Source organism: Pterocles gutturalis, unplaced genomic scaffold (assembly GCF_000699245.1).
Source record: "Pterocles gutturalis isolate BGI_N339 unplaced genomic scaffold, ASM69924v1 scaffold11901, whole genome shotgun sequence".
Taxonomy (NCBI): Eukaryota; Metazoa; Chordata; class Aves; order Pterocliformes; family Pteroclidae; genus Pterocles; species Pterocles gutturalis.
In genome coordinates this window covers 17429-34596 of record NW_010097912.1, presented here as the reverse complement: position 1 = coordinate 34596, position 17168 = coordinate 17429, and the positions used below count along the sequence as shown (strand labels likewise).

Genomic DNA, 17168 nt, shown 5'->3' with positions numbered 1-17168 from the left:
GCAATGGAGTTCAAAAATTGCTAAGGTTTACTTTTTCTGGTTTTTTTTTTTTTTTTTTTTTTTTTTTTTTTTGGTGGGGTGGAGGTTGGGGGTGGGGAAGAGAAACCATATCCAGGTTCTGGGGCAAAACTACTGGAACTTCAGCTGTGGAAGATGTCTTTTGTTTTTATTCTTTTCCAGCCTAAAAATGGAGCTTTGCAGTTCAAAGTTCTGGATGATTCAGACAAAACTATGTAACTTTTTTTTCTCTTTTGTTTTTGTCTGGCAACACCACCATTCAATATATTGGTAGAACATCCAACAGCTACAGAATAGCATAAAAGACAAACAAATTTTATTAAATTATGGTTCTTTGGGACAACCCACTTTTCCTGAGAACCGTTAATACTCCATTCTACAAAAGACTTTTCTCTTGGTCATTTGTTATTGTCAAGTCAAATGGCACCAGGCGGTGCTGTTATACATGCTGGTTTTCTCAGCATGTAAGCCAACAATTTAGTCCTAGAAATAATTTTTTGATGTGAATTTTGTGAAAATTAGTATAGGTAGAAAACTATGTTCTGTCCACTGGAGTCCCTGGTCTGTATACAGTTGCCTGGTAACACATAGCTTTTGATAGGCAAATCTCTGTAAAATGGAATTCCTAGTGAGGTTGTCTAGGACAGTCGTATACATAAAAAGAAATCAGGACACAATTAAAACCATGTCCAACTTCTGCTGGAGGTGACTTCAAAGGGCTTCAGTGCCATTCAGTAATGGGAAGAAAATGTATACAACACAGTCTGCAATTTTCAATGAAGTATTTTCTTATTTTATTTGAAAAGTTACTAATCAAACATTCAGCACTACGACTGGTTATTTATCTATTTTTGTAAGTTATTAGTTAAAGAAAGACAAAGAACAGTGAGAGAGAAAGCATTTCAAGATTAAAAAGAAGATTTTATTGAAAAATAAAAGATAACATTGGAAAGTATTCCTCCACCTGCAATATGGGACCACTTTCCTTTACTTTACTGAAGGGGAATGGTAGTGAGGGGCAGGAAGTCAGTATCGCTAGACCCAATAAACCCTGATGTTCACTCTAAATGCCTGATCCCTCTAACATGTTGTTGCTCCTGTTTGTCAGAAAATTAAATGCAGACCTAGAAATACAAACTGATTCATCCTTTATTGCACCATGATTCATTCATTGACAGGGACGAGAAAGGAAGTTGCAAGTTGCCTGTTGTTGCTAAACCAATATACTCTTTTTTTTTGACAGTATAAGTGCAGAACAGCTTATCTTGAGAATCTACCAAATTTTCAGTGCTATGGTTTGTCTTTTTAAGTATTCCATCACCAGCCTGTGGAACAACAACATATAAAGAAAATAAAATTAACATTCTTCACCTAATACACTGTGTTAATGGCTGTTACTCAGTTTGCTACCACTATACTTTAAAAATAAAATGGATTTCATTTACTCAATACAGTACCTAGCAGAAAATATGCTAAAATTATTTTTCCCTTAGAAGAACACACTGTAAAGGCCCATTAAAATATAATTACTGACAAAAAGGCATTTTACATTTCCTTAAGATAAGCTGTAGTGGCATAGTTTGAAATTCAGCTTCCATTGATTCAGGATTAGAGCAGCATGTTTAGATAATAAGCAGAAGGATCTCAGATAACACCCTGAGTGAGTCATCAGGCTATAGCGTTCAGTCTGAGAAATTGCGTTTAGCTGAAGGGCTCTTGGGACTAATATGGTTCCTCTTCAAAGCTTGAAGCAGGGGGCAAAAATCATAGTCCTGCAGGTTGGCAGGATAAACATGTCCTGTGATTTGCTGGCAATTTGAGAGATGGATTTCACGACAGACCGCACTGTTGTTGTCAGGTTGAAAAGTGTCTGCCTGGAAATAAATTCATGTGCACACAGCTCCAGACAAAAGAAAATCTCCCCGAAATGGCATGCCATCACATTTTAAGACCAATTTTTCAAGTCTCTGACTCACACCTGGGAAATATACTGGTGCACTGAGTTTATCATAAAAAGCTCGCGTTTTAACAAGCAAAAATTGTTGCAATAATCCTGAAATGTACTGTCTCACTGACAGGTACAGAAACCCATTTTTATGCATATTTGCCTATTTTGTGTCTGAAAATGACTTTGCCTTTTCTACATAAGGTTGTCCAGGACTGTTTTCTGGTGAAGGGAACTCTGTCTGATGCTCTTTTAATGTTTGGTGTGAGGTCTAAACAGGAAGGTTGGGTAACGTGTCATTGGGAAGAAAGCTTGGGCAAGAATAAAAGCTCCTGTGTCAGTCAAGAGTTCATAAATACAGTAGGAGAGATAACTGCCGTGTATGCTCCAAGAGGAGGAATTCAAACTGGGCTCCAGAAGTAGCAACATATTTTTAAGTTAGAAGAGAGAGAAAGAAAGTGTAAATGAGTGAACAGAAGGTTTCTATAACTCTGTGTGGAGGCTTTTTGTGCACAGTTGGAGCAGTTGGGGGTTGTCATTTTCTGAGAATAATTGTGACGGGAACCGAACATGGAATAAAGGGCTTGAGTTCTGAATGTCCTTTCATTTGTGCACACAAGTTTCCTGGAAATCAAAGAGTTTACACCAGTTTAAATCAAATATATGTAAAAGCAGATGAGGCTTATGACACATTGGATTAGAAAAGGAAATCCAAGAACTGTGTCCCTCCCAACACCTCTCTCAGACTTAGGGGATAGAGAGAGGCACATGGGTGAATTTCAGGAGAGAGTTACTCAAAAAATGTTTTCCAAGGACATGGCTGAACAAGGAAGTGCAAGCTATCTTCATGGATAATAGACTGTATTTGCAAATTTCCATTCAGGTTTTATTATTTACTCCCCATGCTAAATTGTAGCTAGCCTAGAGAATTAAAAGCTAATGAAATAAAATTCCTTCTGAAGCTCAATTTCACATCTAGAATCATACAATGGGGTGGATTGGAAGGGTCCTTAAAAATCATCTAGTTCCAACCCCCTGCCATTTATCCTCTGTTTAGTTTTATTTGCTTTTTGTTTTTGTTTTAATTGAAATGTAGATACAAAAAGAAAACTTTTGGTTTAAGAAAACTTCTAGTTAAGGAAGAGCTAAAGGCATCATTGATAGCTTCTTCCAGAAGCAAATGTGAGGCTAAGGATACATGTCTTCTAGATTCAGCTGTGCTATTGAAAAATAAAACCATCATCGATTTCTTTGTTCCTTTCCTTCTTGCTGCAAGTCACGTTTTCAAGCACTGAAACTGGTAGGAACTGCTCAAGTAAGTGCTGTTTGTGACCATTCAGCTACGAGTAACTACATCAGCAATACCTGCTCTGGAAACTCTCTGAGTTAAACATAACCTTATTCTGTCTGAAGTTGACAGTGGTGAGCAAAGACATGCTATCCTGCTGGCTGGTGTAACTGGTGGTGTAATGCAGGAGTAGTGAGTTCAGTGAAGCATAACTACTTACTACATATGATGGCTCATGACTTAGACAGGAACACCTTTTGCTGGATAAAAAACTGGCTGGATGGCCAAGCCCAGAGTCGTGGTGAATGGAGTTAAGTCCAGGTGGTGGCCGGTCACCAGTGGTGTTCCCCAGGGATCGGTTTTGGGGCCTGTCCTCTTTAACTTCTTTATCAGTGACCTGGATGAGGGGATGGAGTGCTCCCTCAGTAAGTTTGCTGATGATACCAAATTGAGCAGGTGTGTTGCCCTCCTTGAGGGTAGGAAGGCTTTGCAGAGGGATCTGGACAGGCTGGAGCGATGGGCCGAGGCCAGTTGCATGAGGTTCAATAAAGCCAAGTGCCGGGTCCTGCACTTTGGTCACAACAACCCCCTGCAACGCTACAGGCTAGGGGGAGAGTAGCTGGAAAGCTGCCCAGAAGAGAGGGACCTGGAGGTGCTGGTCGAGAGCCCGCTGAACATGAGTCAGCAGTGTGCCCAGGTGGCCAAGAAGGCCAACGGCATCCTGGCCTGCATCAGCAATAGTGTGGCCAGCAGGACTGGGGCAGGATTGTGCCCCTGTACTCGGCACTGGTGAGGCCGCACCTTGAATCCTGTGTTCAGTTTTGGGCCCCTCACCACAAGGAGGACATTGAGGAGCAGGAGCAGGTCCAGAGAAGGGCAATGAAGCTGGTGAAGGGTCTGGAGCACAGGTCTTATGAGGAGCGGCTGAGGGAGCTGGGGTTGTTTAGTCTAGAGAAGAGGAGGCTGAGAGGAGACCTCATCACTCTCTACAACTACCTGTAAGGAGGGGGCAGTGAGGTGGGTGCTGGGGTTTGCTCTAAAGGAACAAGTGATGTGACAATAGGAAACGGCCTCAAGTTGCACCAGGGGAGGTTTATGCTGGATATTAGAAAAAATTTCTTCACTGCAAGAGTGATCAGGCATTGGAACAGGCTGCCCAGGGAAGTGGTGGAGTCACCATCCCTGGAGGTGTTCAAGAAACGTGTAGATGTGGTGCTTAGGGACAGGGTTTAGTGAGTTAGGTGGTGTTGGGTTGGACTTGATGATCCTTGAGGTCTTTTCCAACCTTAATGATTCTATGCTTCTAGGATTCTACTTACAGTAGCCCTACATACAATAAGAACGTGCCTCTTATTGTACCTTCAGCAGAAAAATAATATTGGAAGAGCATTAGAGGACAACTGATGATGTAGAAAATATGTATCCACAGTTGAAGAGACATCAGCCTGCTTCCTGAGAGGAGCAATCTGCCATATTTAGTACTGCCTATGCATATGCATGTAAAGAGGAAGATCAATAACCAGATGACAAATTCTGATAGTTTATTCTTGGTTCTGGTTTTTACTTTGTTTAAATGGCTTTTAACTTCAGAAAGTTAAGAAACAGAAATGTATTTCTGGAGCACCATATATGTTTTTGGTGCTCCAGGCTATCTATCAGTTAAAATATCAATTATTTTTATTCAGTTTCAGGCATGAAATCAGATGTGGATTTTTAACTCTGGACTTGACAATGAAGGACTATTTTAATTATTAATAAATCACAGTATTTGGTCAGTGTTGAAGTGTTCAATTAGTGCATAGGTACAGCAGGGAAAGGAGAAGTATATTTGGTGAAACATGTTCTCTAGAACAAAAGCAAATTACATTAACTTCAGGCAGTTTCTCTATTGACTTCTCGTATTTCCCAAAAGGGGAAGAATTACAATTTCAGCTCCTTGATCTTCTGAAGTGATTAAAGTCATTATTCAAAGTTGATGACGAAGTATTTATGACTGCAAGGACACCCAGAGAGAAATGAGATTTCCACTACGTGATTTAGAAGTTGTAACACCATCTCTGCTTCAACACAAAACCCAGCAAGGTATCATCAGAGTGCATCAGCAGCAGCATGACTGGGTACTGTGATTTTTCACCCTGAGTCACAGAAGTCACAGCAGGATTTCAGTTCGAACCTTAGAGTAACATTAAGCCTCCTGTGAGGAAAAAGGCTCTTTTAGCTGTTGACTTCAATGGGAGTTGGATTAGGTCTCGATTTATTCTGGAGATGTGTAGTGCAGATAGAGAGGCAACAAATTCAAAGACACCTGCAAAGACAAGCAGCTAAATCCAGGATACTTAGAATGGACAGCTTTTTGAAAAATAAAGGTGTAAGAAAGTCAGAAGAGCTTCCTAGTACAGATAGACTGAGACACGTTTCAGCAATGACAGTCTGCACTGGAAGAACAGGGAAATTTAAAGCAGAGATCTTCTCGTATCAATTAAACTTGGATCTTGAGGTAGAACAGCTGTGTCCAGGAACTACAAAGTCCTGGGCTGATGTATCTGCAGTGTGGTGCTACTGCCACAGTTCTCCACTTGCTGCAAAACCTCTATATCACATTTCATTACGTGGTCATTACACACCATGGGTTTCTGATATTATGGACAATTTGGTCCCTTCTTGAAAAAAAACTTAAAAATCTCCAGCCTTTCTCTACCATCATTCTCACCAGCTTTCACTGTTTGTGTTATTCTGATTTCTCTTCTTCACTTACAAGGGTCACTTCTGATAAAATCCATAATATTGGCAATAAAACCTCCACAAATTAAAAATGAAGTTTTGATCTAGTTTTTTATACGATTGAAACAAAAAAAAATGTAAAAATTTTTTTAGGAATTTTTCCTAAAAAGTAAACATAATGGACAAAAGATGGGTTTGTTTAAAATGGAAAACATAACAGTTTCATCTACTTAAAAGATCAGCACATAGGGATATTTTTTCTTTTTTCCTGAACCTAAACAAATCTTTCAAAGGGACTGAAGATTGAACTCCACTATTTTCATTTTAAAAGATGCTGAGATAAAATGAAATTGGATTTTTAAAAAACTTGTTTTAACAACAAAAAAAAAAAATAGATGCTTTGATTTTGGTGGGCGGTTTGGAAGAGAATGAAATTCTAAATATCTGAGTCTATCTTTTTTATCAACAACACAAACTTTTATGTTTCTAGTAACAAAAACAAATAGAAAAATATCAGAGTAGAATAAATTGTTCCTCTTGTTTTTTACAACTTATTACTAGAAATTCTGTGTAGTATTTTACTCCTCTTCCCGTTAGCAAAAAAGCTGGACATGTAAGCTCTGATTCATCGTCTCTCTTCAGCACTGGGAAGAAACTATTTTACTTTTTAACACTTTAACCAGTGAACTATGTTAAAGGATACACAGGAGGTCCCTAATACATAAAGCCTTACAATATTAAACAGGTGGAGATATAATTCCCCTAGTAATTATGTACTAATGACAACTTAGGGTTGAAGGTACCAGGCTCAGACTTCCTGAGTGAGCAAAGAAGATGTTGCTTCCACTTCTTCAACAGAAGTACAGATATTTTCAGACATATGGAGTAGCAACTAAGATGTCCCTTCTGTCACCCAACCAAATCATTGCTGAAGCTGTGGTACGACTATTATGCATAAAAAACTTCTTGAGCCCATTATAATAATAAATTCTAAGTCAATTAAATTCACAGCTTTGGAGACTTGCCTTGAAATTGAGCTTAAATTTCCTGGAGACTCAAACACTTTCACATGAAATTCAGTAGCAAGCCACTGGTTAACTGCTGAGACTGTAAAATTTTGGGTCAAGGAAGAATAATTCAGGGCATCTTTTGATTCCTGAAACTGGGTTGAGCTCACTTTGAAACTGGCCTACATTTCATTCACATGTAAAACTCATGCTACAATCCCGCTGAACTACATTCAACTTATATAACTAGATGCTATTCCAATTCTTGGCAGCAGCCTGCATTCCCCACGATTTGCAGTGCTCAGCTAAGGTGCATTCAGACATTTGCGAAGCTGAGATCAAGGTTTCCAGGCTCGTACTTCATAAATCTTTTTGTGTTTGTTTACTTTAAGGATTAACTGTCCCTGTTGACTGACCCATTCATGTACAAGGTTCACACACACTATGGAAACTCATGAACTTACCAAAACCTTCAAACAGAACCTGATGCATACCTCAGGAAAAGATCAAACAGCTGCAACATTTTGATTAAACAATAAAAATGTTTTGAGATGTGTATTGGGTTTTAGTGGCAAGGTTTGGTAGCGGGTGGGGCTGTGGGGGTGGTTTCTGTGAGAAGATGCCAGAAGCTTCCCTTATGTCTGATAGAGCCAATGCCTGCTGACTCCCACTGCTGGCCAAGGCCAAGCCTATCAGCGATGGTGGTTGTTGTGACCCAGCTCATAAAACCACCCTGGGTGGGATGAGTGGTGTTTGCAGACATTCTGTATATTCCCTTGGGGGTAAATTAAGGTGAGACAACACCGAAGAATTTAAAACTGGCTTATAACTTTAATGTATATAATTGTTTAGGGAAAAATGTAAATGTGGGGTATGAAATGTGGAATGTAACAGAATTATAAAGGAAAAACAAATTACTTGGTAAAGACAATTCATTACAACACTACCAGCCACCAACAACACCAAATCTTACAGCAATGTGGTAATGTCAGCATAATCTCCAACAATACTCAGAAACCCGCAACCGCTTGTGAAACTTGCAATCACTTAACCTGCAATCGCTCACAAAACTTGCAATTACTTTTCAGTACTAAGATGAACAACTTTGGAAAACCTGCTAAACAAGCCCCAAAAGGAGCTGGCATAAACCTTACAAGGTGTTGCCATATGTGCCAAAGAGAGAGATCAAGAGATGCTTGAAGAGAAAAAGAAAGGAAAAGGAGAGGAGAGAGAGAAAGGTTTTCACCACTCTTTGGATCCTTGGAGATGAGGGTCAACATCTTGGGGGGTGAGGGGAGTGGGTTTCGATCAATCTGTCAGCATCCCAGTAGTCCTCAGGTGGTGGGTGCAAACGCACCTTCTCTTTCTTAATTCACCTTTTATAGACAAAAGTTCTCAGGTCTCTGCCTAACTTTCTTCAATTATCACAGGAAGAGATGGAGTTGTCTCCCCAAATGCACAGGAAGCGGAGAGGAGTGTCTCCTTAATTAGCGTGGGGAGAACCATCTTTCTGGGCATGTGCAAGAGGGGGAAGGGTAGCATTAACCCTTTCAGCCAATTGAGCTGGAGGTCTTGCGGACCCTGTATTAGATTAACTTTGGCCTTGCTGGCACCTTCGAGCTAGAGGCAGTGGCCTTATTCAGCAAGGGTTTGCTGCTTTGTTGTAAGACTAAGTCCTTTGTTAGTGAAGGGAGGAAAGCCTTCATTGCATTCTTCGCTTCTTCTTATCATCAAGGGAGAGGACTAAGTGTCTATAACCAAAATGCTTTGAGACATCACAAGGCCTTGCCTCACTGGAACCTTGACAGGCAGCTGCAGTTTCTGCAGAACAGCATGGATAGTCCTTTACAGTGGTAGAACCTCTGGGATAACATATTTAAGAAGGGGAAAAGTTACTGTGCAACAACAATTGCGGACAGAGAGAGGAGTGGGATATGAGAGAAATAACTCTGCAGACACAAAGTTCAGTGAACAAAGAGGGAAGGAGGTGCTCCAGGCACTGGAGCAGAGGTTCCCCTGCACCCCGTGGTGCAGACCATGGTGAGGCAGCTGTGCCCCTGCAGCCATGGAGGTAACGGTGGAGCAGATCTCCACCTGCGGACAGAATGAGAAACACATAAGACAAACAACAACATTTGTTCATTCCATGATGGTGATAGATGTTTTTGCATACAAGAGAAGAGGAAACAAACAGCTTTCATCTCCTACTTGATTAAATTTGTTTGTCTCTTCTGGTCAGATTTTGAAGTTATCCTGTACCACTGAAGCACTCTCAATCTTCTCCTTTGTTAATTCTTCAATGTTATTCTGCCACTGCTCTTTTTATGTTTGAATCAGGAAACTTGTTTCTAGCTCTGTGACCTGTATATCTAAGGTTAAAATCTTTGGGTTTAACTCTGATTGAGTGGTTGACATTGGGAAACTACTTACCTGTCCAGCAGTGTCTAGAATGTCCAAATAGGCTGGTTCGTCATCAATTCGGACTTGAGTTTTATAGGCATCCTCTGAAAAACACAGTGCAGTACAACTAAGCATAGGAGTGGCTCAGAGAATCGAAAATGAATTAGCTCTGCTAGTTTGGAGCAAGCTTTTCAAAAGCTCTTCAATCTGACCTAACTCGGCTTTCTTTCAAGTCAAAAAGGCATTTTTTGAAATCCTACCATCATTGCAAAGTATTAGCAAAAGGGAGTGATCTAGTCTTCTCTATTACACCACCTCAAAATATTAAAGAAGTAAATTTGCCTCTCTTTAAAAGGAGAACACAGCCCATAGGTGTTTTTCAAGTCACAAAGTTTTGGAGGTGTTTTGCTGGTGCTATGCAACAGTGTGGTTTTTACTTACCAAAATCACTCTTCCACAGAGCTTTTCCAGCAAATAGTTTCAAGCGAAAGATTGTCTAAATTACTGGGGTGGTCTCCCTGTGGCTGAAGGGGGCTTCTGGCTCAGATATGTCAGAGAAACTAATTAGACCTCTGTATATCTCAGAAGAGGACACAAATGGATTTTTTAAAACACATTCTGTAATCAGTGTCCTCAAACTCATCATGGCTGGGGGTGGAGCAGGGAAAAACTGTGCTTAGCAGACATGATTTTGTAAAGATAAATTTGGAAGGAGAAAACCAAAAAAGGGTGAACTACTATTTCCCTAAGCTGTTTTCCTCACATTTAAATTTTGTTCTCTCAATATTTGTATTTTCTTCCTAAGGTTAAATAAAGCTTAGATACCGGGCCATGTTCATACTTGAAATAGTCTTGGAAGTTATCTGTGTTTTTTAATTAAACAATAATGCATAGCAGCCTGAGTGGTTTTGGTGACTGATGCAGAGCTTTGGCTGTGCATTGAGGTGTGAAGACAAGACAAGTGCGTTTAGTGCATCTGAGAAGTGTCATTAAACATCATGAGCATACGGCTGGCCTTGTACAATGACTCCATCCTGCAAGCTTTGGCTGCCAAAGACCCTCAGGACTTGGTCCTCAATGATTCTTGAGATAATATTTGGGTTATAGTGTGGGATTGTATTACAGGTAGCTGGAATTCCCAGGACAGTCCTGTTTGTACCCTTTGTATCTTGAATCACATGACAGTTTATAAAAACAAGTAAAAACTTGGTTTCCAAAGGAAAAAAGCATTGAGATATGGATGAAGGATTCTGGATGGCCACAACTCAACCCACTCTTGCGCAGTCAGTGGCAGCCTATCTTCAGTGACACAATCATGTACAGTAATTTCCATGACTCTTCTGCTTCTTTTAAGCCTCAATTCAGCGAATTACTGAGGCTTGCTTTAAACAAATAACTAATCCCATTGATATTAGGATGACCCAGAGGCTTAATTAAATGTATGATACATTGCCTTGCTGAGAAAGCCAGAGCACTCCAACCAGCATATGTTTCGGTCAATAGATCTCTTTCTAGGCATTGCTGAATCAGAAACTGTGTGCCAAAGAGGGACTATATAGAGTGAATTAGGCTACTTACAGTTTAAATAATCTATCACGGCATGACAATGATGTGTGAAGTAGCCTTTTTATCTTTTTTCCTTTTTTGTCTTTTTATCTTAACAAAAAATGAAATACAAAATACAAAAATACGTAAAATCAAATATGGTATTTCCTTCATATGAATTCTATTAATACTATAAAGTATTATTAATATATTTCCATGCAAGTGGGTGCCCATTTGCATTACACTCATGCAGATATAATTAACATATGACTTGCATAAATGTGGTTTGCACTCTTGGGTCCGCAGCTGGATGTTCAAAACCAATATGCCATGGTCTATTTCTCTCTTCACTTAAAGCAATCCGAGTTTTAAAAAAAGTTTTAAAAAACAGGATAGTATAGATAATTTAGAAAAGCTTAAAAATATCCTCATCTAGGGTGGGATAACAAGAGGTATACTCAACCTGCATTTGAATGGAAAATAGTTGGGAGATTTAATGCCTGCTTTTCTTGTGGAGCTCATTTAAGCAGAAATCCTAAAGCCCATACTTATCAAGGGAATTGCTATCTTGAGCAACATCCCCATACCAGAGATCAGATCACAGCATCCATATGTGACCTATCATCTTCTTAATGCTCAAGCACACCCAGTCCTTTGAAAGCCACTATCTTTACATTTACCCTGTGCATTCACTCATCTCCTGGGCTACTAGGATCATGAATTTTTCCAGTGCAGGAGGTAAAACATGAATAAGCTGAAAACCGTGTTTCCTATCTCACGCCATATGGACCAAGAAGACAAACTAAGAGTGGAAGAACTGTACCATTTAGTGCTGGTCTACAATTAATACTTTTAAACTGAGATTTCATCTCAGGAAGTAATGGAAATAGAGGTGATTTAGAATCATAGAATCATAGAATCATAGAATGGCCTGGGTTGAAAAGGACCATAGTGATCATCTAGTTTCAACCCCCCCGCCATACGCAGGGCCACCAATCACTAAACCAGGCTGCTCAGAGCCACCTAGGGATGACATAGACAAACATCTTTGTTTTACTATGGTGCAGAGACACTTATGTGAATAGAAACAACCTCCTAGAGATCAAGAGTTGGATATGTCTGTATGTTGGACTCAGTTAACTTATTTTTGTTTCACTACTAGCAATAATGCTAAGCGGAAACCCTGGAGTCTTATACATGCTCCTTAAAGGATTTCAAAAGGGACTACTAAGTGACTAGTCTTTTTTAGTCACATTAGGGTCACATTAAGGAAGCAGTAACCCTGAGATCTGGGAGGAACATGTTGTTTATATGTGGACAGAGAAGAACAGAAGTGAAGATGTTCCACTGAAATAGCATCTGAGTGTATATAAAACAAAGCAGAAAAGTCTCCATCAGGAGCATGAGCAAACTCTATGTCTAAACTCCTCTCATTAAAAATTATTCACATTATTATAAATGCTGTCTGGTATATTTACACTATTTATAATGTTTGAGTACATTACATTGTCTTTCACCTAATTAATTTATAATACTAATATAATGTTCTCCTTAAAGTTAATTGGGAGCTGCTAAGGCATGTGTATCTGGATTTTACATCTTAGAGCTCTAAGGGCTGGTATTTATCAAAAGGCCAAACTCCAACTGCTGTTTCAGTAAAGCAATAAGACAAAAAAAGAGACAAGAATAATAATCAGACATCAGAAAATAAACTAGGCAACAACAATATACCTTATATTAAGTTCAATGTCGGTCTTTTTCTGTAAGGCTAACTGTAAAGTGTCAGCTTTTGGTTTAGGCAAAAAAGCAGCCAAAGGGTAGGATATTATAAGAAAAAGTTGTGGATGGAGTTTATTGATATTGCTGACTGCAACAATGAACATTTCGTAGGTTCCAAAGAGAAAAATGAAATAAAAACTCCTGCATCCTTACAATCTGTAGAATAATGAATATATGAACACAGGAACTGGATACATAAAATATCTGGCAAAACTTATTTTTATAGATATTATTATCTTCTCTTCCATATGTAATATGTGTTTTTTAAAATAGAAAATAGACAAAAATTTCAGCTTAAAAAATTACACTACTGAGCTTGAATTATTTCTGACCATTTACTGTTTTCCAGAGTGGGAAAAAAACAAATAGAGCTCCAGCTGTTTTCTGAATGGCACCTATTCTTTTTTATTACTATTTCTTTCCTGCTTTACTGCATATCTCATTTAAACCAAGAAAATATGCTTTTTCAAAAGCCGCTTTTTAACTGTTTTTTTTTACTTAATTGTTTGATTGTCTTTTGCAGTACTATGAAAGAAAAAAAAAAAAAAACCTTAAGCCTTTTGTTACATGGCGCTTTTTTTTTTTTTTTGTAAAATGACTACATGCTTTTTTTTCAGCTTTCCTTTTTTATAGGACATCACTCGGTAGACAGAAGTACAGTAATTAATGCAAGGTTGTGTTGCGATCAGTTATCTTAGCACTGGAGAAGCTAGATTCATAAAAAATATATCAAAGCACTTCTTTTCAGCTATGAGCAGGTAACTGCTTCATGACAAATAGATTTGGATGGTGTACAATTTACAGGGGAGATGGAAAGGGCTTTTCATCTGCATTACAGACATGTTCCAGTCCCTGAAATATAGGTCAGCTGCTTCTTTCTTCCATTTGTTAATTCTGCTTATACACCTTCTAAATAAATAGTCTCTCTTCTTCTCTGTCTTATACACTATCAATTGCCATTAAAACCAATCAGATTCTCACATATGTAGATGAGCCAAAAGCTGTTTTATTTGGCTAAGGAGGTGCCAAACCAGCAGAATGAAGTCCAAGCTCAGTTGTCAGCCACACCTGGAGTTCTGCCTCTTGTTCTCCCTGTGTGCCAAAGAGGCAGCAGGAGACCCAGCTCTTGATGTGCTTAGATTATCTGCTACATACATGTTTTAATCCAGAGATGCTCCAGAATGCAGGATGATCATGAGTCTTTGGCTGGATGAGTGCTGTTTCTATTTACAACAAGGAATTTTTAAATAAAAAGAGTGTGCATGAACAGAGGGTTAAACCACTGTACCAACTACTACATGATTCTGTGATTCTGTGATGTAAACTCTGTCTATTTGAGACAGAAATATGCATACCATAGGAATTGCCCATCAAAATACATCAGTCTTACAATTTTGCTTAGTATATAATTATTCTTGTGGAGTACGAGTGTTTTGTAGTTTGGATGAGCATTGCTATCAACATTTTGCAGACAAGGACACCAACTCACAGAGGATGCCTTCCTATGAGCTGTGCACACATGATACACAGTGAATGGCTCAGAATAGTAGAACTGACCTATTTGATAGACTTTTATTCTGTAAATACTCACATAGATAGCAGTATCCTTTAAAATAAGGTGAGTAGGAAAATTAGCACCAGACTAGTAGTTATGATACTTAAATATCCCACTTCCATTTCAGCCTCGTGTTACGTAACTCTACATTATACCAGCAATTAATGATAATTCAGATTATTTTTTCCAGTACTGCTGCTTTTTCCTTCTCACTGTTGAACTGTGTTTACCATTATGCTGTCATTTGTTTAGCTTTCAGGTATTTGTCATATCTTTCTTGTTTTGCTCAGTTTTATGTTAACAGCACAAGTTGCCAGTTCCTGCCTATGTAAGTGACAGTAACACAAAACATAATTGCAGGCAGAAGAATCTTGATGATGGTTTGCAGAACAGAGGAAAAATTACCTCCGCCTTTCCAAACCCACAGACAGAAACTCTTTCTTCAGTTACCACACACTTTGAACATCTCTGCTGTTTCTATGAAAGAGAAGCAGGTAAGTAATGATGCATTTAATCCCGATAGTACCTCTCTGCTGGCCTTATTCTTATAACAAGACTATAGTGTAGGCCTTGAGAAAATTAAAATAATCTGAGAAAAAACAAAGCATTAGTCATGTTAAGTGCTTATCGTAAAAGGAATTCATACATTTATTCATTATAGATTCAGTTGCATGATGAGAAACACAGTGCTTTCTATCTCTCAGTTTTCATTTTAGCATTCAAATTACCATAAGCATATTTTCAGATAAGATAATAAACCAAGGTCTTGGCCACATATGTCTTCAGAAAAGATTCTGTGATGTTGTTTTCAAAGGGCCTTGCTAAATTCAAATGCATACTACTGTTGTACATTCCAACTCTCCTTATTAATTTCAATTGGATATGCAATTCTTTGTTTCCTTTATTTAGCCTTTGTTCAGCATTATGACATGTTCTTAACAATTGCCGTGTTCTGTTTTAGAGTTTCCTGCACTTCCAGTGGCACATAAAAACAAATCCTGGAGTGCTCATAAGCTAATTCCTGATTTCAAAGAGTAAGGAAGCAAATAGCAATACAACCAGGTACTGCTAATCTATAAGCTTGAAAATGAAAGACCAGAACAGCTCGTAACTTTTAGTTAATTTTGTCCTATGAAATAAGCAATGCTTAGATCTTCAGTGGAAAACAGAAGTGTAACTAGACTATGCCCAGATCCTCAAATAAACCTCTGCACTTAATCCTGCTGTCATCAATGAAAAGTGGTGCCTACGTATCTGGAGGGGGACAGGGCTCGAATTACCTGTTGAGAATCCAGAATCATTACAATATAGTCAAGATTTGAGTTTAGGCCCAGTAAAACCCATTTCCAGGAAGAAAATTTTTCCTGTGCGGGTAGTGAGGCAGTGTCCCAGGTTGCCCAGAGAAGCTGTGGATGCCCCATCCCTGGAGGGGTTCAAGGCCAGGCTGGATGAGGCTTTGAGCAACCTGGGCTGGTGGGAGGTGTCCCTGCCCATGGCAGGGGGGTTGGAACTCAATGATCTCTAAGGTCCCTCCCAACCCAAACTATTCTATGATTCTATGATTCTAAATCCCATGCAGTCTTAGTACTTATGGTTGGTAGTTTTTAACTGAGCCAACTTCATTGTCATGCTCCTGCCTCACTCCTTTCCTAACTTTGGCCCTGGCTGCCATTCACCATATTCCATCTGCATCTGGTTACAATAATAAAAGTAAAAGCTTCTTCAGCCTAATGGGCATTCTGTTTGCTTCTCACCTCACCACAGTGCTCCTCTTTTAATGCCATTATGTATCTGTCTTAAAACAGCTGCTCTCAAATTAAGTTTCTCCCTCTTGTTGGGCTGCCTAATGTTTCAGATCTGTGCTCTGCGAGGCAAGACTGATAACACACAGCTGCTCAAGGAGCCTGATTGATGTTCAGCATTGGGTACTTACACAGTAGCTTTCTTGGTGGCCTGAAATGTACTCAGTGCCTTCCAAATTGGGAAATGGGTTATCGATTGCACTTTCTGTCTTCTTGGTTGTCTTGTTGTTTTCTTTTTTTTTTTTTTTTTTTTTTTCCCAGTTGTACCTATAGATGTGCACAAGGACATGTTCTTCAACGTCAGCTTGCAATTTCATTACTGTGGTACCCTTTCACTCTCTGCTGAAAAGCAGAGGAAGAAAAAGCAACTTAATCTCACTTAGCGTGTGATAGATACAAAAAGAAGCATTATCTCTAAAAAGTTCTGTGTGAGCTAAAATATGAGTGAACTGAACTTTACATCACTTAAATCTGGTTTGTCTTCTCCCATTGGGTCCTCATTACCATGATGTTTACTAAAAAACCTGTTGGAAAAGGAGACCATTGCCTGGGTGGTTTTCAAGAAGAACAAAAATTAAGAGTAATTTTGTTGTGCAAAGTGTTGCATGGCAGAGGTTTTCACAGAATCATAGAATCACAGAATGGTTTGGGTTGGAAGGGACCTTAAAGACCATGTAGTTCCACCCCCCTGCCATGGGCAGGGACACCTCCCACCAGCCCAGGTTGCTCAAAGCCTCATCCAGCCTGGCCTTGAACACCTCCAGGGATGGGGCATCCACAGCTTCTCTGGGCAACCTGGGCCAGTGCCTCACCCCCCGCACAGGGAAACAATTCTTCTGATATCTCATCTAAATCTGCTCTCTTTCATCTTAGATTTAATCTACATGTACTCATGAAGAAGGACACAAAGCACAATGCATAACAGAAAATTCAAGATAAGATATCCATTTTCAGAAAAAGAAGGTAAGAACTGTGAGACCTAAGCGGCCAGCAAGGTAAAATCATTGCTACATTCTCTGGTCATACAGCACCTTGCACACAGTCAGATCTCTGTCATCAGGGCTCAAATTTTTATATGGTGCAAATAAATCATGACAGCATATGTGAA

At 39.2% G+C, this 17168-nt stretch overlaps 1 protein-coding gene across 1 annotated transcript in view; it reads right to left on the bottom strand.

Annotated features, from left to right (window-relative positions):
* RIT2 (Ras-like without CAAX 2) overlaps positions 1-17168 on the bottom strand; it is a 42011-nt gene that overhangs the window by 12371 nt on the left and 12472 nt on the right. Inside the window, exon 2 of the mRNA XM_010087007.1 lies at positions 9410-9483. Coding sequence (XP_010085309.1) covers positions 9410-9483 — 74 coding nt within the window. The remainder of the gene's footprint in view (positions 1-9409; positions 9484-17168) is intronic.